We start from the raw sequence: 22,328 nt of genomic DNA, 5'->3' as shown, positions 1-22,328 counted from the left end.
TACGTTAGAAGAACATGATTAAGAGTGCAACGTCAAGCACGCAAAAGTTAGGAAATGCCAGAATTAAGGCTGCTTGAGCACAGATCCATCACGCAGACCTCTGCCACTTGCCTTAGCGGAGTGACTGCTATCAGTAGAAGGCTGACATTCTCTAGGTGGAACAGCACTAGAGAAGGATGAGACATATACTTTGCCATTGGACTTCACAGCTATTTTCTGATAGCAGAGGAATGTTGAGACTCAGGAATCCTGGGTTCTATTCCAGTTCTAGGGGGGAATGTTCTCTCGTGGTCACAGACCTTACTGCCTCATTTCCCCAAGCCTGACCTCTTCTCTCACATCCCCTCCAGCCTCCCCTGTCTTCCCCATCCCCTCATCCTAGTCTTCCTTCCCGCCACACCCCCAGCTCCTCACCGAGCCAGTCTCCACTCCTTAGGTTCCTCATCCCAGTCCCAGTCTCCATCCTGGGCAACTCAACCCAGTGCTAAATCTCCTCCCTCACTGCCCCTGGTTTCTTGTCCCAAATCTACCTGGCCCAGCCAGTTCTGGTTCTCCACTCCCCACCTTATCCAGGGTGGATTGATTTAAATCAAAGTGGTTTAAATCACCTGTTTTAATGATGATTTAAATCAGCACACAGGAAACCTTAGTTTAATTAATCCATGTTAATAGTGTTTTACATTTGCACTTTTTAGTTATTTTCCTACAGAAATGTTGATTCTTATTGGTAACCATTAAAAAGTTTATTTGCAATGATTACATAATTATACAATGTGGTGCTTCTTTTTGCTAAGCAAAAGGATAAAGTATATCTAACTATAGCTAGACACATTAATTTAAGCAATTAGATAGCTCAACTTACATTTATTCAGATTCTTCATTTTTACATTTCTTTTATTTTAGAAAATGGCAGATGATGCATTTCTTATTTACTAGATGATTAATTTTTTATACCATTTCTGTCAAGATCTGTTTGGATGGAAATTCAAAATTCAATTAAATACACAAACAAGCATTTAAAAAAGAATAAAACTACATTAAATGAACTGGAAACATAAGAAAAAAGTTTATCAAAATATGCTGTACATTTAAAACAAACTGATTAATTGCAGTTAACCCATGCGATTAACTCAAAAATTAATCATGCTTAAAACAATTAATCGCGATTAATCACACTGTTAAACAATAGAATACCAATTGAAATGTATTAAATATTTTTGGATGTTTTTCTACATTTTCAAATATATCCATTTCAATTACAACACAGAATACAAAGTGTACAGTGCTCACTTTATATTATTTTTATTACAAATATTTGCACTGTAAAAACCAAAAGAAATAGAATTTTTCAGTTCACCACATACAGGTACTGGAGTGCAATCTCTTTATCATGAAAGTGCAACTTACAAATGTAGGTTTTTTTGTTACATAACTGCACTCAAAAACAAAACCATGTAAAACTTTAGATCATACAAGTCCACTCAGTCCTACTTCTTGTTCAGACAATTGCAAAGAGAAACAAGTTTGTTTCCATTTACGGGAGATAATGCTGCCCACTTCTTAATTACAACGTCACCTGAAAGTGAGAACAGGCATTTGCATGGCACTGTTGTAGCTGGCGTAGCAAGATATTTATGTGCCAGAGGTGCTAAAGATTCATATGCCCCTTCATGCTTTGGCCATCGTTCCAGAGGACATGCTTCCATGCTGACGATGCTCGTTAAAAAAAGAATGCATTCATTAAATTTGTGACTGAACTCCTTGGGGAAGTATGCCTCCTGCTCTGTTTTACCCACATTCTGCTATATATTTCATGTTATAGCAGTCTCGGATGATGATCCAGCACATGTTGTTCGTTTTAAGAACGCTTTCACTGTGAATTTGACAAAATGCAAAGAAGATACCAATGTGAAATTTCTAAAGGTAGCTACAGCACTCAACCCAAGATTTAAGAATCTGAAGTGCCTTCCAAAATCTGAGACGGATGAGGTGTGGAGCATGCTTTCAGAAGTCTTCAAAGAGCAACACTCCGATGCAAAAACTACAGAACCTGAACCAAAAAAAGAAAATCAACCTTCTGCTGGTGGCATCTGACTCAGATGATGAAAATGAACATGCGTCGGCCCGCACTGCTTTGGATTGTTATTGAGCGGAACCCGCCATCAGCATGGACACATGTCCTCTAGAATGGTGGATGTATCATGAAGGGACATATGAATCTTTAGCACATCTGGCATGTAAATATCTTGTGATGCCGGCTACAATAGTGCCATGCAAATGCCTATTCTTACTTCAGGTGACACTGTAAACAAGAAGAGGGCAGCATTATATCCTGCAAATGTCAACAAACTTGTTTGTCTGAGCAATTGGCTGAACAAGAAGTAGGACTGATTGGCATGGTTCTATTTTTGAATGCAGGTTTCTTTTGTACATAATTCTATGTTTGTAAGTTCAACTTTCATGATAAAGAGATTGCACTACAGTATTTATATTAGGTGAATTGAAAAACACTGTTTATTTTCGTTTTTATAGAGCAAATATTTGTAATCAAAAATAAATATAAAGTGAGCACTGTACACTTTGTATTCTGTGTTGTAATTGAAATCAATATATTTGAAAATGTAGGAAACATCCAAAAATATTTAAATAAATGGTATTCTATTATTGTTTAACAGTGCAATTAATCATGCAATTAATCGCGATTAACTTTTTTAATCGTTTGACAGCCCTACTGCTTAGTGAATTGAACTGATTATTTCTGGTGTTTATATCCTTTGAGATTTTAAGACTAGTCGATCTCAGCCTCTCACACCTAGTTAGAATCATAGAATATCAGGGTTGGAAGGGACCTCAGGAGATCATCTAGTCCAACCCCCTGCTCAAAGCAGGACCAATCCCCAATTTTTGCCCCAGATCCCTAAATGGCCCCCTCAAGGATTGAACTCACAACCCTGGGTTTAGCAGGCCAATGTTTTTACTCATAGATTGTTGTTGGTGTCTTGTCCCACTGCATAGATGGAAAGAGGAAAATGAGCATTCCTGCTTTTTTTGCTCCCAATTAGTTTCTTAATTTTGAATGAACTAATCATTGAATTGAACTAGCTAAATAAACTGAAATGAAGAAAGTGTTCTCTTTGCACATGTAGAGTAGCTACTGCTCCAGGCACTTAGCCAGTGACTTTATCAGTTTTGTGGCTTGACTTTCTTTAAATCTTAGCAGCAAATAAGTGCTGCCAAATATTATTTTTTGTATTTAATTGAAATGATTTTAATAGATTATAAATTTAGGCCTTAACCTAGATTGTCAAATTCAAATTTAATTTAATTTTATTTTTAAAAATAAACCAGTACTTAATTTAAATCAAAGCCACCTGATTTAAATAAAAAAAATCAATTAAAAAACCCAAAACACGCATTTTAATCAACCCTCACCCCAGCTCCTCATTCCATCTGTACCCACACCCCTACTGACTGCAAATCCCCCCCAACATCCATGCCCAACCAGTACTGGTCTCCACCCCTCCACACCCAGGCTCCTTGTCCCTGTCTATCTCCTCTGCTGCCATCCCCCAGGTTTTGTTCTTATCCCCTCTGTATTTGAATCAGGTGTCTTCCTCCTCCTCATTGCCTGGGCTCTAGCACTGAGATCACAGGAGAGACAATGTCCCTGCTCACAGTTCCTCTGCCCAGAGCCACAGAAGTCCGCGGTACGAGGAGGAACAATTGTAGGAAAAGTCCTGATCAGTTCCTGTAGCCCTAGGCTGCAGCATGTCCAGTGCAAACAGAATATTTAGAGAATTTAGCCTTGGAGTTTTGTAGTTTCTAAGAATGGAGATTAGTACCTTTAGAGAAAAGAAACCTGTGTATCTGCAATGTTTGTTTCAGTAATGTACGAGTTATAATACATCATTATGCACATTCGCCACAGAGTAGGAGCAGCAAGGGTGTGAGTTCTATCTATGGGCAGGACAAGGAGCTAATGGTCAGAGGCAATGGACTTACTTTCTCTCTCTAACAGAGGGGAAAGCTGCCCAATGCTGGTGTGTATCTGTGTAAATTTCTCCTAGACAGACACTGGGGAGCACAGACCCAGGAACGCTGATCTATCGTAACTCATACATTCAGGGTGGGAATCCCAGAATTGCTCAGCATCAGCCTAACTTTGCTCCTACTGCACTCCATAGGAGTTTGACTGTTGACTTCAATGGGAGCAGAGTTAACCCAGCACTGAATGCTTGTGAAAACGCTACCTTCTGAGAACAAGAATCATAAATACGCACTTTTATTTTGTAGCGCTGGAATCTTAGCTTCGGTTTCTAATCACCTGCAAAAGCAGTTTTTAAATCTCATTTAGTTCTGTAGATGACTGCAGTGTTTCAGATGATGCTCAATATAGTTAAAACTGATTAGATCCTTGTTTTTACATTGCCCTGCCATGAGAAGTTGATATCACAAAGTGAAATTAATGGCAAAATTAGAGCAAATAAAAAGGAAATTCCCCCACAGAAAACTTTATTAAGAAACAAACAATAAGTATCTTCTTGGAATATTGTAGTTTAAAATAACAACTAAACCTGTGAAAATCAGGCATTTCGAAGAGAAGAGCCACAAATAAACCAATCCGCCCCTCTCACACCCTACTATAACTTTGCACAACCTGCTTCACAGAAATACAGGTATGTCAAAAGTATTACAAACTACTTCTCAAATGTTTGCAATTAACAATGAAAAAATAATGTATATGCCCTCCCCCCACACCTCTCGGCCATCATTTAGTCACAGTATATATATTTAGCTACTTTTATCTTTTGTCCTAAATCGGTCCCTTCAGACCCCTGATCAGTGTTAGGTTTGGTATCTTTGTCCATCTTCTCAAAACTCATTCCACTTTTTCAAGATCTTTTTGATAACAGGCTTGTGAAAAACTAAGCTTTTTGTTGGTTTGGTTTTTCTCCAGAAAAAATCCTGACTCCGTGGATTTAATCCATTTTCTTTTCTTTTGTTTCACAGTTTTTGAACTTCTCTGGTCATGCTGAAGTTGTTAGATGAAAGTAATGTATATTTGAGAGCAGGTTGACACTAGAAATATTAGGCTTCAGTTCTACAGGAGGTTGTTACATACCCATCAAAATAGACAGATGGCAAAGAGATACTTAGATATTTTATTCAATACTCAAAGTACATTCACCAAAAAAACAAAAAAAAACCCCACACACCTGTCCAATTTTTTTGAATATTAACATTTGATAGACATGCCCTGTCTGTTAAATGTGTAATCAGAGATTTCACTCAATTTTATAAAATCACTAGAAATGACATGTTATGGATGTAATGATGCTCACTCTTTAATATGGTCACAACTTCTTAAATACAGATCTGATGTCTATAGTCCTGTATAATGTCTCTTTAAACAAAAGCTCACTGTTGTAATTATTAGTTTTGTTTCTGATATTTACATGGCAAGGATTTGTAAACCTGGTAAAACTTCCCAAATAAACAAACAGTGAAAAGAGAGGAGGGAAAAAAAGAAACTAAATGAAACTTCAGACTCCAATTGTGAATGAAGGCTATCACTGTTCTAAAAATTTGAAAGGGAAGCAAGGAGAGCATCAAGGTTTTTGTTTTAGCCTTTGTAAAACAATAAGAAAATGATAGAACAATCCAAACACATAGGGTGGGAGGAGAACAGGGATTGGAGAGAAGGCAATGGCTTGTGAGTAGAATGTTGAAATGAGGAGAGTTGATGGAGCAGTGAAGTATTAAGGAAGCTTGTTTTGCTGGAAGCCAGAAACTTCTGGAAGGTAGGTGGGTCAATTTAAAGAAATTATATATGCACTTTTCCCTGGATCAGTGGTTCTCAACTCGTGGGCCACTTGCGGCCCAATCAGCACACAGCTGCAGCTCATGTGACATCCTCAGGGCCGTAACTAGGGTGGGGTGGGAAGGGCACCTGCCCCGGACGCAGAGCTGGCGGGGGGGGCAGGGGGGAGAGGTGGAAGGGGTACGCAAAGATGAGGTAGTGCAGGATTAGGCCCGGCATCATCCACCACCACCCCAGCCTCCCCCTGTAGCATCAGCAGGAGGCCAGGGTGCTCAGCATTCCTCCACCCCACAGGCTTGTGGGTCCAATGACCCCAACTGGAGCAGGTTCCCTGGCATGAGGACTGCAGCAGTAGGTAGGAAGGGCGAGATGGACAGCTGAGCTATGTGCAGCCAAGGTAGGAGACAAGTGGGTATGGGGAGGAGGGTTCAGGGGACTAGGACCGCGGGGAGGAAGGTGCAGTGGGCTGGGGCCACAGGGAAGGGAGTGCAGCCGGCGCATGGGGGACAGACTCTATGTAGGGGGACTGGTGGCAGTCTCTGGATTGGGGGGTTGAGTGCTGGGGAACACTCCTTGGGGGGGCTGAGGGCTGTTGCTGGAGGGTTCTGTGGGACAGTCCCTAGGTGGAGGGATGGGTGCATGGGGGGCAGTCCCTGGGAGAGGGACTGAATGCTGGAGGGGGCTGTCACTGCGTGGGGCCATTCAGCCCTGGACAGGACACCCTATCTCTGTAGGGCAGGCACATGTGCCAGCCCATATTTGGGAGGGGGGGGTCTGGATGTTGGGAGGACAGTCCCAGGGTGGGTTGGGTAATGGGGGACAGTCCTGGCTGGGAGGCCACCCCTCATCGGGCAGGGCTGCCCTTCTCTGGAGGCAGGGTCCACAGCTGGGCTCTCTGGGTGCTCCGCCCAGGGGTGCCACCAGCAGCAGCGTGCAAGTGTGGGTGGCAATACACCATGGCATGCCACCCGTACAGTAAATTAATTAATTTTAAGAGTTAATGTTTTAACTTATTTCGCTAATTTAAAATGCTCTTAGCAGACATTTGCCAGTGTTGAAATTAAAGGTACTATATCGATTTGAATCATATTGCTGTCATATAACAAATATTAAACCTTTTTTGTAGATGTACAGGTAGTGTATATATATTGTGTGGATGCAGCCCACATAAGATAGAGAGCTGCATATGCTACTCCTGGGGGAATTCTGTGCCACTGTGCACACGCAGAATTCATGTCCGGTGCAGAATTCCCCCCCGAAAATACATTCTGCCCACTAAGTGCTGCAGTTCTGCCTTTCACCCACCAGAGACCGCTGTGGCACTAGAAGAGCCAGCAGCCAGCTGTGTTCATCACAGCAGCCAAGTTAGGACAGACAGAGTGGGGCACACGGGGCCGTTGGTGGTCCACAGACTGGGGTTCAAAATGGCAAGCTGGATCAGCGGGGACAGACTGGGGCATGGGCTCAGGAGCTGGTGGGATGGCAGCATTGAGCCAGGGGCTGAATGGGAATGGGGGTGCAGGGCCACATGAGGATGGGGGTTGCAGGGACACACAGGGACAGGGGCAGATGTGCCTGACTGAACGGGAGAGGCTTGGGGTCAGCCAGGGTTTGCATGGGGGAGGCTCCACAACTCCGTAACAATCTCCCCCCACACCTCACCCCACCCCTACATGATGCTCTTCATTCTACGTCTGAATAGAAAATCCCAGAGTAGGGTGCCAAGTTGCTGAAAATGCAGAGTAAGTACAACATGGATGTCTTGCCATTTGCTTAAACAACAAAACCAATGCAAAAAAAGAACATATTCGGTGGATTGGACTTTGATGAATACATAACATGCATTTTCACACAACAAGGGACTCTTCAGAGAGACAATGAACTTACAAAGCAACTGAGGGAGAAACTTGAAAAACTACATGCTAATGACATTACTGCTGCAGTCTCAGCAGAAATCTGGCCTGATCTAATTAACAACAAAGAACTGGAACCACACAAAGGCAAAATTGAAAATTGATTCAGCAACGCAATGGAACCTTTTCATTAGCTGTTACTGCTCTCAACTGCACAGGTCAGAGGTTCCACCCAGAACAGGAAGAAGAGACAGAAAAGTGGTTGATGGAACATCAACCTGAGGGCTGCAACTTTCTTGCTCAGGGTTGTGAAAAAACACCCTACTGAACGCTGCAAGTTTCAGCGCTGTAAAGCGCCAGTGTACACAGTGCCCCAGCACTGGGAGCTATGGCCCTTGTGGAGGTGGGTTTTTTTTAGAGTGCTGGGAGAGCTCTCTCCCAGCGCTGCGTTGCGACCACACAAGTCACTAGCGTTGCCAGTGTAGACTAGCCCTAAGTTTCTTCTTTCTCTGCTAGCACTGAAAATTAGAGATCCAAATTCTGATCCCAAATCCATGTATGTGCAGGAGGCTGTGCCAGAATTCTTTGGATCATCATAACAAAAGCAGCAAGACACAGCAGCTTTCAGGGTTTTGTCAATTTTCTAAAAACATGAATGCCTGGCCAGTTAGCTCAGCATCAACTACTTACTGTGTGTGTCTTTTTGGCACAATCCAGCTGGGTTAGTTGAAACTGCAACAGGTTAGCTACCAAGGGCAGATACGAGAGTGAGAAGTTTAGCTGGTTAGTAGACTGGGAACATGACTGAAGCTTTCCCATTGGACAGCATGTGCCTTTTCCTGCTTGGGGCACACGTGTGCTTATGAAGTGAATCGCCCAGGATGTGTTTTGTGTTTCATTTCATTACACCGATGCGGATGTGTTTATTTTTCAGTTTTTTCCCAGTTGAGTTTTTTGGATTGGGGAAAACCACACCAATCCTGTGTGGTAACATAGTCCCCCAGAAATTAATACAACACCCCCAGGGCACTCACAGCCGAACCTCAGAGAGAGCGACTGTCTGTGATGTGCCAGCTTTCACCACTCAGCCCAAAAAAATCACACTAGCCTTTTCCTAGAGCCCCATCACACTGCAAACTCAAGCCTGGGCTGGCCATTCTCCCCTGGAGGTCTCTTTCTGCATCACTGCTTTCTCTGTGTCTCCTTCTGATTGAATATCTGTATTTTGGATTGGCACTCTCTCAGGTAGCTTAGCTGCATTCTTTCAAGCAGAATCTCATTGGCTGGCTTTTTGCTACATTTCTAATCTCTCTGTCTCCCTGTTTGTTATTTCTCTCTCCTCCCTGGCATGTACAATTCCTCTGTTGTCACAGTCACCTGGAAGCGGCACTGATGTGCTGTGAACCCCCTTTCCAGATTATTAAGGACAATGTTAAAGAATACCGGACCTGGCTCCCAAGCAGGTACACTGTCATTTATATCATTCCCCTAATGATGGCCCAATATTGTCTGAAAAGGTGAAAAACAAAGCTGTTGCTTGTCTAAACCTCACTGATATTACAGCAGCAATCACAAGCATCCCTACAACGCAATTCCTGCTGCACCTTAGCTGCAATCAAAAGCTACCTTCCTCATCACATAAGAAATCCTGGTTGATCCTGCGCTCAGAGAAGTGAATGGGAGACTGGCCTTTGATTTCCTTTAAGGAATGGCTGGGTCCTATATCCGTGAGCAAACAGGGAGGTATCCTAGCAGAGCTTTCCATGCAGTGAGTCCAAAGTAAGTGGAGACTGCTAGGCTGTCAGAGAAGTAAGCTGGGCTTCTCCTTCAGGAGTGTGGTGGCACCTGCCGGAGCCAGCCAGACTTCTACAAGATCAGTGGAACACCTCCAGCATCAAAAACAGTACATGAGGCAAAGGCACGCTCTGAAGAGAAGAGTATGGTTCATTTTCAGTTGGCGTAGGAGCCATTTCCCCTCAGTGGACTCCAGCTACCCACAAGGGAGCCTCAGCCAGGGGGAGCATGGACAATGGGCCAAACTCAGAGGTGATTTGTGATGGAGGTAAGTCTGAGGCCTGGTCTACGCACAAACTTGTACTGGTTTAGCTATTTTAAACCAATTAAACTAGTGCAAGCCACAGGTTGTCCACCGTGCCTGGTTTATATCAATACGTTTACAGGCACAAATTAAACCAATATAACCACTTCCAAACTGATTATGGGTTATCCACAAAGGTGAAAGCAGTTTCATTCTAAAGGTAGGACACCTTGTGAACTGGGCTATTATACCAGAAACAGTCCATTTGTGTTGGCTGCCTCCTGGTTAGAGATGGAGGAAGAGTTCTCAGTCAGGGGAGAGGGGCATGTACTTTCTCTAGCACCTCTGCCTCAGGATAAGTGAATTCTGTGCACATCAAACAGAGACAGCTGCATAACTTTCCCTTGCAGGCTGGGCCTGCTCCACACAGAGTTTGTCCTGTTCCACAAACTGGCTTATAAACTGTGAAGATGATCTCAGGACTATATTTACATCTCTGTCTGGTCAGATCTTTCTACAGATCACACACTGGGCCCCTCTTCCTTGGCATGGACCCCAGAAATTAGTAAGCAAAGGAGGGTATAAAATCAGTGGCTGGGGGCCTGCCAGGGGTGCCTTGAACTAACCGTTCACATTGGAAACAGGTGCACTGAGGACAAGCAGGGACATTGTACCATCCCAGCACGGGTAGTGAGTTCATTACACTTCTTTGCCCCATAAGTCTGGTCTACACTTTTCACCATGAGGGTGCATTATTTACTTTTTGCACTTTGCTCATCTAGGGCCTGCTCTAAAGCCCAGTGAAATTAATTGGAGTACTTCCATTGACTTCAATGGGCTTTAGATCAGGCCCCTAGGTAAATCCCTTCTGTTTCTTGTCAATTTCACTTCTGTTCTAGTTTTGTTCCTAGTCAATTCTACTCTTGAATTGAATCTCAATTCTACATCCTGTCAGTTCCCCTTCCTGAGTTTCACGCCCAGCCTATCACATTGCTGCCATGTTTTGGTTGCAAATACTGCACAGAATGCTTAAAAAGAAACAAACCCAACCAAACAAAAACTACCTGCTTTTACTGGGAATTTTTTACGTTAATGGAAGTTGTGACAGGTGGTATTAAGCGTGTTGATAATCTACATTTTATAACCAAGGAAGATGAGCAAGGTGGATGTTAAATTAAGGCCTTGCCTACACAGGAAAGCTTTTGAGTTGTAAATTAAGATGTGACTTTAAACCACTATAGTTGTACCTTTATTACATCTCATTCCACTAATAATAGACGCAATAATACCAGTATAATTGATGACTACGTCTTCACTGCAGAGCTAACCAGATGTTCAGTACCCGGGTGTGAGGACCTAGGTCAGCCACACTGCAAAGTCTTAGCTACATTACTGTGTGCTCATTGGTGCTGCACTTGCCCAGGTGTGTTACTAGCATAGGCACCGACTCCATGGGTGCTCCAGGGTTGGAGCACCCATGGGGAAAAAAAAACGGTGGATGCAGAGCATGCACCGGCAAACCCCATCAGCTCCCCGCCAGTCCCTCCTGCCTGCCAGCAGACCCCGCCGATCATTGCCTACCATGGATCAGCTGTTTCGTGGCATCAGGAGGCGCTGGGGAGGGAGGGGGGAGGAGCAAGGACGCAGTGTGCTCAGGGAAGGGGGCAGAACTGGGCGGGGAAGGGGAAGGGCCTTGGGGGAAGGGGTGGAGTGGGGCGGGGCCTGGTCAGAGCCAGGGAAAGGGAGCACCCCCCGGCAGATTAGAAACCTGGCGCCTATGGTTGTTAGGACTTCTGGGGGCACACACATTCCCCAACTTCTTTGTGATTCTCTGTGATTCTTTCCCAGTGAATTGTGGGAGAACTTGTCTGTCCTTCTGAGCACTGGAGGACTATCAACAGTCAAGTGGGTTAGCCTGCATCCTCATTGTGAAGTGGCCGGGTTACGAACTCCAGCCTATAGCCCCAGCTGTGCCCGGCTGTCCGGGTTTAGAGCACCACTAGACTCAGTTCAGAGGGTTTTATGGGAGGGAGGTTCGGAGCAACCCCCAGGGTAGAGCCCGGGTGAACTCTGCAGTGAAAAGATACCCTACAGGTCAGTGATTCTCAACCCTTTTTTATTTGTGGACCCCTACAAAAATGTAAAGGGAGCTGCAGACCCTTTTGGAAATCTATTGTCTGCATGTGTAATTGAATTCTGTTCCATCTAAGTCTTTTGCGGACCCCTCAGATATATCCGTGGACCCCTGACCACAGGTTGAGCACCACTGCTATAGGTATAACACTATACAAGTGTAACTGGTAAAATCTTCCTTTGTAGAGAAGGACTTAGAAAAACTTCACCCATGCCAAACTGAAGGCCTGATCTATCTGGATGGGTCCATCAGAAGCTAATCAGAACAACCTGTGAACTGCTGTGCTTGAAGCCTGGGAGCAGGGAACCAAACTACCACGGTGGAGGTGTGCAATCCAGAAAAGAAACCTGGTTGGGAAGGGGAAAAGAGACCTCAGAAGAGACTCTTACTAGCGGAATGACACATTGTTTTTCTGGGGACTTTTAACCACAGATTGTGCCATCTCAGCCTCTCATTTGGTCTTGCCACAGAAGCACTAGAATTTTTCCTCTTAACTCCTGTGCTTTGTCCTTTTTCCCCCTCTTGCATGAGTTGATTGCCAGTTAACTCAAGATAGTGACCACCTTTACTGTATAACAACCCTGGGTGAGCCACTCCACCTATAGAACATACCCTTATCTGCTTTTCCACAGTCCCAGACAGATACTTTCCCCCCCTCTGCTGCAGGCGGATGCCTCTCTTTATTCCTGACTGTAAGAAGCTACTGTCTCTATCATTCTGTCCTTAGAGAAAAAAGGGCCACTGTCCTAGCCAGCTGAGAACAGCCCAAAGGCGAAAAATATTCATACCAGGGCTGGAAGTAGACAAAATATTGTCACCAGGAAGCATAGAGAGCAGAATTCATATGCAGCTTGTGCTCAAAGATTTCCCATTCAAAGGCCATATAATGAGGCTGTGTAACAACCCCTGGACACATACACACAAACATAGGTGCTGACTCTGTGGGTGCTCTGGGGCTGGAGCACCCACAGAAAAAGAATAGTGGGTGCTCAGCATCCACTCGCAGCTAGCTCCTCCCCCCCTCCCCAGTGCCTCCCACTTCTCCCCCAGCACCTCCTACCCATCAGGATCAGCTGTTCAGCATCATGCAGGAGGTGCTGGGGGTGGAGCGAGGGGTGGGGTGCGCTTGGGGGCGGAATGAGACAGAAAGAGGCAGGGCCTGAGGGGGGACTGAGCACCCCCCAGGAACTCTCAAAGTCAGTAACTCTGCACACAGACACTCTGGCCATCAGTGGGGATTGAACCTGGGACCTTCAGCACCAAATCACAGGCCTCTCCCACTTAAAGTTTAGGGGAACATAATGATGGTTGTGGGGGATGCCATACGCTCACATTCATTAAGCCACTGTATTACACTTATCCAAAACCTGTATCAGCAATATGCCCGGTTCTGGCTTACCCCTTAACTGGTTTCCCCGAAAAGGCCTCTTTTAAACCCAATTTTGACCCTCCCACACTTCTTTCTGTAATTCTGGTTGCTTTTAAAAAAATGTATCGAATCGGAGCTGCTGAATTGTTCTTGGCCATCTCAAGATCTCATTCAGACCATCCTACATTGCAGAACAGATGGGCTTGCACAGATCTCACTCCTTCTGGTAGTGGGAAGCTCCCTCCATTCTCCTTACCGTACATCTTGCCTTCGTCCGACAGGATGATCTTCCGCCGTCCGCATGGCGGGTAGATGGCTAGCGCTTCCTGGAAGCTCTGCTCAATGTCCGGACTCCACACACCCTCGGCATCATTGTCGATGGGCTTGTCCAAGGCCTCACTGCCCCCTGAGTCGTTGCTCCCCTCAGGGGAGGTGGGAGAACTCCACTCGTTGGAGGTAATGGTGCCAGCTAGAAACTCCAAGGCGCCAATTGGAGAAGCAGCCACAAAACCTTCAATGACAAACACACTGTCTCAGTTACTGATGCCTCCTAGCATAAAGACTATGGGAAAGTAAAAACCAGGTCAGGGCCTATCCCACGCTGGGTCCTTGGCTGAGTGCAGGCCCCTGGCTTTCACAAGATCAGTTTGTCAAGACGGTTTACAGTCAATGCAATAAACTATGCAGAACCACAGAGGAGATTTCCTCGGTCTTAGCAGTCGCTATCCCGTCACACAATCTTATTACTGCTGCAAGGGAGAGCCTTCTCCTCTGCAGACACTTCTGCCTGGACTGCCTCCCTCTATCTCTTTGGTTCATTAACTCTCCATTTTTTTTTCAATTCTTATCTGAAAACACGTCTTCTCTCCTTTGCCTCTTAATTTTCCTCTCCCTTGGCTGTCATTATCTCTCTAACTGTATTATTTAACTTTCCAAAGCATGGAGGGATTCAGTCTGTGTGAAAGACACGACACAAATAAAGCTCTGATGAATTATCTAGTCATTACTCTGGCCTAAAGAATTGTCTTAGATACAGTTTCACGGGCCTGCAGTTGGCGATCGGTGTCATTTTTAACACTGACATTTCTGCTTCCCTGGGATCAGCTGCAATTTTTAAAAGCAATGCCTCAAAGCCAGGCAGTCTAATGGAACAGCCCCAGCCTGAGAGGAGGTGAGGCAGCATGGGCTAGTAGATAAGTCACTGGACTGTGAGTCACGAGCCTGAGGTTCTGTACTTGGCTCTGCCACTGATCTGCTGGGTGACCTTCGGCAAGTCACTTCACCTCTCTGTGCTTCAGTTTCCTATCTGTCTTGTCTATTTAGATTTTAAGGTGCTTTGGGGCAGGGACTTGTCTCTCACTGTGTGTTTGTGCAGCTCAGGGCACTACAATACTACTACTAGTAATAGATACTTTATAAATCCCTGTAACAGAGAAGACAGATTGCTAGCCAGAGGTACTCCAATTTATGGTCCGTGGAGCCCTGCTGGCTGGTCCATAGAATTAATCTCTCCTATAGACCCACTTGTAGTACCTCGATCCCCTGCTGCTTAGTTCTCCAAATGTTTCACTCTATGAGCCACCAGGGCAGACTGGTGGTTCTCAAGCCATAGTGAAAGAGAACAAAAGAGCTGAAAAATCCCACTTTACCACTCCCCTGAGCCAAGCAGTGGGGAAAACACTCAAGCCTCCGCCCACATAGGCAGGGAAGAGGAGAGGGCTCAGACAAGGTGAGGAGAGGGATAGCCCAGAGCAGAGAGACAGAGTGGCAGTGACTAGGGAGTAAACAGAGTAAGGAGTCTACAGCTGGAAGCAGAGCGGGAGGAGGGGAAAGGGACGGAGGGAAAAACCAGAAAAAGGATAGAGACACGAAGATTGAGCCGAGGAAGCAAGGAGAGAGAAAGATAACCAGAAGTAAGAAGGAAGGAAAGGCGAAAGAACAGGGAGAGAGACAAACACAGACAAGAACTATAAACAGACATGTAAGCTGTGTCTTGTCTGACACAGGCTGCACACACTCTGGGGCAGAGGCTGTCTCTGAGCTGTGACTTGTCTAGAGAGGGGCCTAGCACAATGCGGCCCTTGTCACAGTTGGGGCAAGTAGGTGCCACCAGAATACAAAAGCTAACCAGTAACAGAGGGAGAAAGAGAGAAAGGAAGAAATACAGACTGAATGAGAAGAATGTGATCTCCAAGGAAAAGGAGACTGGGAAGAAGAAGAGTAAAAAGGAAGGAAGAAAATATGAGGCAGAGAGGGGGAAGATATGAAGAGGAAAAGCAGAACTGAAGGGATTAGCGGGGCAAGAGAAATGAAACAGAAAGTGCAGACTGCTCTCCTTCTGTTCCCAGAGTAGGGTTGGGCTCCTAACGAGCAATCACCACACTCCAACGGACTTGGAGATGCTGTTCTGTTTGTGAGACCTGTGCTGGGAAGGAGGAGGTTTCCCAGTTTTGCCAACCCCAAGCATTAAAAATCAGGAGTGAGGCCCCCAAAGTCATGGGATTAGCTTTAAAAAAAAAAAAAAAATCACGAGATTGGCTTAAAAGTAATAAACATCAGGCTCTTTTTATTTGCTTTTTTGGTTTCGGAGTCTTTTGAATTCACGTTTTCATGCTCTTCTCCACCCCCATGAGGGGTAGAATCTTACTTAAAAAAAAAAAAAAGAAAGAAACCTGAGATTCTCATGAATTCACATGATTCCAGGAACTGGAGCTTTAAGAAAAACACCAAATAATGCAGGATTCACGATAAAATCACGAGAGCTGACAACAGTGGTTTTCACAAGATTTTGCGACATCCACACTCATTTTACATCTTAAATATTCACCAAAGCCCACACAAAAGCTTTGGGGGGAAAAAAGCATAATGTTCTAATAAATAAATAAACAAGAATAATAATAAGAAAAACATACACAAAGTGACTAATCAGCTGGTTGCCTGGAGACTGTAAGATACCATGCTGCAGAGTGGAGGACACAGATTCAATCTAAGGCCATGTTTACACTGCCGCTTTCAGCACTAAACGTTAGTCGTTCAGGGGTGTGAAAAAGCACCTCCCGGAACGACAAAAGTTTTAGCACTGAAAAGTTCCAGTATAGACAGCGCTTTATCGCTGGGAGCCGCGCTTCCAGCGATAAAGCTACCACTGCTTGTCTGGGGTGGGTTTTTTTTTTTTTTTTTTAATCACCAGGAGAGCTCTCCCCCAGCAATAAAGCGTGTCTACACTGCCCACGTCACGGCGCTGCCGCAGCCGCACTGCAACGTGGGCAGTGTAGATGTACCCTAAATTAGAACTCCATTCAGGGGGGACTGCTTTGTTTCCCACTGAAATCCAAGGAACTGGACGCTAGGTCCCATTGCCATGTGCTCCCCACAGAAAACATGGGAAAGGAAGATAAAGGCATCGGGGTGACTGACATTCAGCCCTTAGCCGTATGACACGTAAACTGTAGTGAGGACTGAACCGAAACAGGCACCGTGCCTTTAAGAGAGCGTAAAATGAGTACCTAATAGTTGCCCCAGTGCCAGATGTCAATCACCAACAGCCGACTCCACTGGCAGGTGCCCTGCACAAGGTTATGCAGACATCCAAGAGATTCGGCTACTGTGGAATGAGAGACAGACCTTTGAGTCAGGTCTCCTCAGGGGAGGCTCAGGAATAGAAAAAGGAAAAAGCCACATGTTTTAGCACCTCTTTTCTCATGCTTAAAAACACTCTTGCTCCCTGGGGCCCTGACTATGACCCTGTCTACACTAGGGTAAAAGGTGAGTTTTTATGTTAAAATCCAAGGGGGCACAAAGTAAACTGTAGTTTTAACACATGTTCAGCCCTAAAGATTGACCCTGGCCAATTAACACCTTAAAACTACAACTTGCCTCATGCTGATTGGATTGTAACATGCGTTAGCTAACGTGTTAAAACACATCTTTTACCCTAATGTAGCCATGGCTACAGCCTAGAGAAGGTAGGGCCTTTAGTGTGAACTCAAGGGGTGTGAACTCAGTTACAGCCTCCCCTTAAGGCCATGTTTTCAGTTTAACACCTTTAAGACTGTTTGAGCTGGCCATGCTGTAGCAAGGAAATGGAGTGAATTCAATTGAAACACATACATTTTGCTGTGTAGAGAAGCCCTACGAGTCATGGGCAGGAGTGGAGGAAGCACTCTGAAAGTGGGGGGAGGCCACAGGCGTCCGCTCCTGCACCGCCTCTTCCCCTGAGCCCCCACTCCTGCTCATTCCTCTCTGCCCCCTCCCCTGTCATTTGCCCTTACGGCTAGTAAAAAGTGGGAGCGCCATGGCCTCCAGGTCCCCCTGTTCCAAATCCTGTGGTCACGGGCAGATCGCTTAACTGAACTGTGGGACAAATCTGTGCCAACAAACCTCAGGGTGATGGGAAGCGGAGCCCATGAACTCTGGCTCGAAAGGGCTTGAGGCCAGGGCGGGGAAGAGACCGTGGAGAAAACATGCAGGCTGGTGCCAGAGAGTCAGTCAACTCCTGGGACCCTGCTCTCCAGCCACAGGACACACTGACTTCAGATGAAGTCTCTTAGGGCTTCTCTAAACAAACAGTTAGGGCTTGTCGACACTGGCATGTTACAGCGCTGCAACTTTCTCGCTCAGGGGTGTGAAAAAACACCCCCGAGTGCAGCAAGTTTCAGCGCTGTAAAGTGCCGGTGTAGACAGTGCCCCAGCGCTGGAAGCTATTCCTCTCATGGAGGTGGTATTTTTAGAGCGCTGGGAGAGCTCTCTCTCAGCTCTGCGCTGCGACTACACAAGCCAAATTAAAGCGCGCAGCGTTGTTACGCTGCCCGTAAAGGCGTGCCCTGGGTGTGTGGCAAGCTGGGGTATTAATCTACCTCCCACGCAGCATTTCTCAAATGCGGCCACCAGGGGCTTTTCTTGCAGCCACAGCTCCTGGGCTGTGATGGGGAGGGGCGGGGGAGGGAGGGCAAAGTAGCACACAGCCCTTTCTCCTGGATGCACCACCTTGGTGTTTGGTTGCTGGGGCCACCAGCAGGGGTTGGGCCCTGCCCCCATCTGAAGTCACTTGGGACACAATGCTGTAGGACAGGTTTCAGAGTAACAGCCATGTTAGTCTGTATTTGCAAAAAGAAAAGGAGTACTTTACATGGCCAGACAATCCTGCTGTCAGGGTGCCAGACTCCCTCCTCAGTCCCTACGCTACCAGCACTCCCAGCTACCTTCGAGACACCACTGACTTCCTGAGGAAACTACAATCCATCGGTGATCTTCCTGATAACACCATCCTGGCCACTATGGATGTAGAAGCCCTCTACACCAACACTCCACACAAAGATGGACTACAAGCCGTCAAGAACACTATCCCCAATAATGTCACGGCTAACCTGGTGGCTGAACTTTGTGATAGTCTCTAAGGTGCCACAAGTACTCCTTTTCTTTTTGCAAATGCTGTAGGACAGGGGTTCTCAAACTGGGGGTCGGGAGGTTATTACATGGGGGGGCGCGAGCTCCACTCCAAACCCCGCTTTGCCTCCAGCATTTATAATGGTGTTAAATATATTAAAAAGTGGTTTTAATTTATATGGGGGGGGGGGTTGCACTCAGAGGCTTGCTGTGTGAAAGGGGTTGCCAGTACAATAGTTTGAGAACCACTGTTGTAGGAGCTGGCAGCCGGTGAGTGTCCCACCTTCACAGGGGTGGTAGGGCAGCAGGCTCTGACTGTGGGGCTTTGGGCTCCAGCTCCAGGGTCTGGCTGTGCAGCGGCAGGCCCCGGACTCCAGCCACAGGGCTTCGGGCTCTGTCCCTGGGCCCCATCCTCTGGCATGGGGCTTCAAGCTCTGGCCATGGGGCTTCAAGCTCCAGCCTCCTGCTGCCTCCCCCAGCCTCCCACCCCCATCTCCCCTGGCCCCCACTGCCTCCCCCGACTCTCCAGCCAGGGCTTAATTTGTCCCCAGATTTGCCAGGGCTGAGTAAGTCTGCTGTGAAAAGTGATACTTGTACATTTGTTAATGTCACTTTTCCCAACAGACTTACTAGCTAGCAATAAATAAATTACATTGACTTGGACATGTATCTGTGCGTATTTATTTGGTTTTCTCAAGTTAATTAAGTATTTTAGGTAAAAACGTGAGAGCAGCCACCAGCAAGAGTCAGTGGCTGCAATGAGGCCACCAAAAAATGTGTCCCGAGAACCCCAGCCTGTCAAGCACCAGCTGTCCACGTGGATGCTGCTACCGCACAAAAAAAGTTCCCAGTGCACTGCGATCTGCCCCACTTTGATGTGGGAGTAGCTCAAAGCTCATGAGGGAACTTTTAGTGCGTGGGTGCAGGGTCAACACAGACAGTGGGCAGCACCCTAGCACAAGGTAGATTTACACTCTCGCTTGCTGGGCACTGACTGTTTGCTTCGGCAAGCCCTTACAGGCTCTGGAGGTGTGTGGGGAGCATGAAGGGGCCCTTGGGAGCAAAGAGGCAGCAGTCCCGAGTCTCTCTCAGACTGGCCCAAATCAGTGGGGATACGCTGGCGTACGTAGGGAGAGAGGAGACCCATGTTCAGACACTGGCAATCTTGAAGCTGCCCAATTTTTTAACAAATGCTTCTCATCTTGCACCTCTAGGTCACCACTGTTCATTCTAACCCAGCCGAGGCCGGTACTCACTGCAGGGATGGGTCTACACTATGGGCACTGCGCTGGCATAGCCACAGCGCTGTGCTGGGGGGCACACGTCTGCATTAGGATCAGGCAAAGTCTGCAGAGCCCAAGTGCTGTGAAGCCTACCCATTATTTCTTGGTTTTTTCGGGTTTGTTAGCAAACTGTCATTTGAACCCCTTGGCCCATCCCCAAGTCACATTCAACCTTTGTTTTTAATGTTTGTCCAGCCAAACACAGATGCTGAAACTAGGGGTGCTGCTGCACCCCCTGGCTTGAAGTGGTTTCCAACATATGATTTACAGTTTGGTTCAATGGCTCTCAGCCTCCCCACTATACAAATTGTTCCAGCATCCCTGCAGCTAAAGGGGAACCTGTGGTTTATCATAGGGATAGATGAGCTCTCCAAACTAGACAGACGTGCTGTATACAGACACCACATTTATTTATTTCTCATTAGAAGTTCTCTCACCTTACTTCTTCCTCCTGATTTTTTCCCTCTCTCTGCCACCTTTTTCACACTCTAAGCAGATCAGAAGCCCAAGAGCATTTGACTCCAGCTTTCTCACCCATTGGGCCGGATTCTCCTTTGACTGATACACTCACCAAAGCTACTCCTGATGTATACTAGCATGAAAGGAGAATTCAGACAAGTGGGTCTGAGTTTGGCCAGAACATTTGACCATCTCTCAGTACAGATCAGGGCTGAGCTATAGTGATATGGAAGCTGGAACTGCTGCTTTGTGCATTGTACCTGCTCTCTTTTGCCTGAGACTTCAGTTTACAGGACTGTCCATCTTGCCCTTTACACTTGGCCAAAACAGCCATTTATCAAACCAAGAGGAGAAAGCTGGATTAGAGGGCTGAGGGAGGAGGAGTCTTCTCTGTGATAGCCCAGTCTACCTCTAGAGCTGGTCAAAAAAATTTCAACAGAACAAGAAAACGTGGTTTTGTTGCAATCAAAACATTTTTCAGGAATGTGTTGATTTAACTGTAAGTTTTGACAGGAAAAAGTCTAAATGAATTGTTTTGACTTTCTTGTTTCCTTTGGATTGTGTCAAAATGTTTCATTTAGATAAGGTAAAAATGTTCCATTTCAACTTCATCATTTCAATAAATTTTGATTTTCATATTACATTATTGTTTTATTTATATAGTATATTAGAAATGTTACATATATTTAACATATACTATATTTCATAAGAAATGTAATATATACAAAATATTTTATACTATCATGCTTTGACATTATCAAAATGAAACAATTTGACATGGAAACAAGATATTTAGATGTTATCTAAAACAAAACATTTCAGTGTTTCCAAATCAAATATTTTTTAGACTTTCCTTTTTGCAGAAAAATTTTGAAACATGGACTTGCCGATTTGGAACAAAACAAAATTTTGAAATGTCAGAATTTCCCACACAATGTAAATTCTGTTTTCTATCCACCTCCACCTATTTCCTTTCACTCTGAACTCACATATCCAGACAAAGTTCCTTTGGGCACTGTCCATTGATTCAGAGAAGTGGGTGTTGTCCGGAATTCTCTTCTCAATGTCCCTTTTGGGTGCCTCATTTTGAGCTGGTGATCTTTAATCCTTTTCCCTGTTTTTTCATTCTCTCACCCCATCACAAGTTGATCTTTGTTTCTGAAGCCCTTCCCCTCCTTATTTTTTGTAGGGAGGTGGCTACTTCTGTTTTTGGGGGGGCCACACCCACGTTTGCAGAGATCAAACTGGCTGGCACTTCATACCATCACTACATTCACTGCTGCTACACTTCCTTCTGCTCAGTTCCTATTTTTCCCCCTTCATTCTTGGTGCCTGTGTTTCTCTGTGTCATGACCTGTCCCTACTGCTTCGTTTTAATATACCAGCTCTGTGGGCACTGGAAAACGAACACAAGCAAAACCCTTACAGCTCCAGCAGCTTCAGTTCAATTTTTCTCCCCAGCACTGGTAATTTCAGTGCTTGCTCCCTTCCCTCTCACACATGGCATCTCATTGAGATTCAGAGTTCCTGCAGGGACAGACAGCTGCCAAGGGTTCTTCAGCAGAGGCCTCATTGACAGGGAGGCATCCTTAACACAGACTCCATAAGCTGACACATCTGCTTCCTAATATCTATCCTCCAAGTTATTACTGTTGGTAGCAGCTTCCTCTGCAGTGTTTGCGACAGCTGCTCTACTCAACACAAAAATCATACTTTCCTGGGGTTGTGGAGTATTGCAGCCAGCTGTCTACAGTTGTTCAGCTTTCTTAGAGCTGCTTTGTGTAAGTCCTCTCCCTGCTAATGAGTCAGTATCAGGCACAATATGCTAGGCACAGATCCCCTGCTACACACCTCCTGGACACCAGCATGGGAACGAGAGGCAGTGTGCTCTAGTGGATAGGGCACTGGGCTGGAAGTCAGGTGACAAAGATTCTAGTCATGGTTCTGGCCCTGATGTACTGTGTGCCATCAGCAAGTCTCTGTGCC

At 45.7% G+C, this 22,328-nt stretch overlaps 1 protein-coding gene across 6 annotated transcripts in view; it reads right to left on the bottom strand.

The window, feature by feature from the left end:
- TEAD4 (TEA domain transcription factor 4) overlaps nucleotides 1–22,328 on the bottom strand; it is a 76,263-nt gene that overhangs the window by 45,370 nt on the left and 8,565 nt on the right. For 3 of the 6 annotated variants that reach the window (XM_084633943.1, XM_084633944.1, XM_084633942.1), the window contains 2 exons: nucleotides 16,722–16,819; nucleotides 13,472–13,726 (listed from right to left, as the gene is read on the bottom strand). In XM_084633943.1, coding sequence (XP_084490069.1) covers nucleotides 13,472–13,478 — 7 coding nt within the window. In that variant the 5' untranslated portion in view covers nucleotides 13,479–13,726; nucleotides 16,722–16,819. The remainder of the gene's footprint in view (nucleotides 1–13,471; nucleotides 13,727–16,721; nucleotides 16,820–22,328) is intronic. The other 3 variants (XM_084633941.1, XM_084633945.1, XM_084633940.1) reach the window with 1 other exon arrangement.

The sequence above is a fragment of the Lepidochelys olivacea genome (genome assembly GCF_965140295.1).
Source record: "Lepidochelys olivacea isolate rLepOli2 genome assembly, chromosome: 1".
Taxonomy (NCBI): Eukaryota; Metazoa; Chordata; order Testudines; family Cheloniidae; genus Lepidochelys; species Lepidochelys olivacea.
Note: the sequence above shows the minus strand (reverse complement) of the source record. Positions and strands in the feature narration are given on the sequence as shown.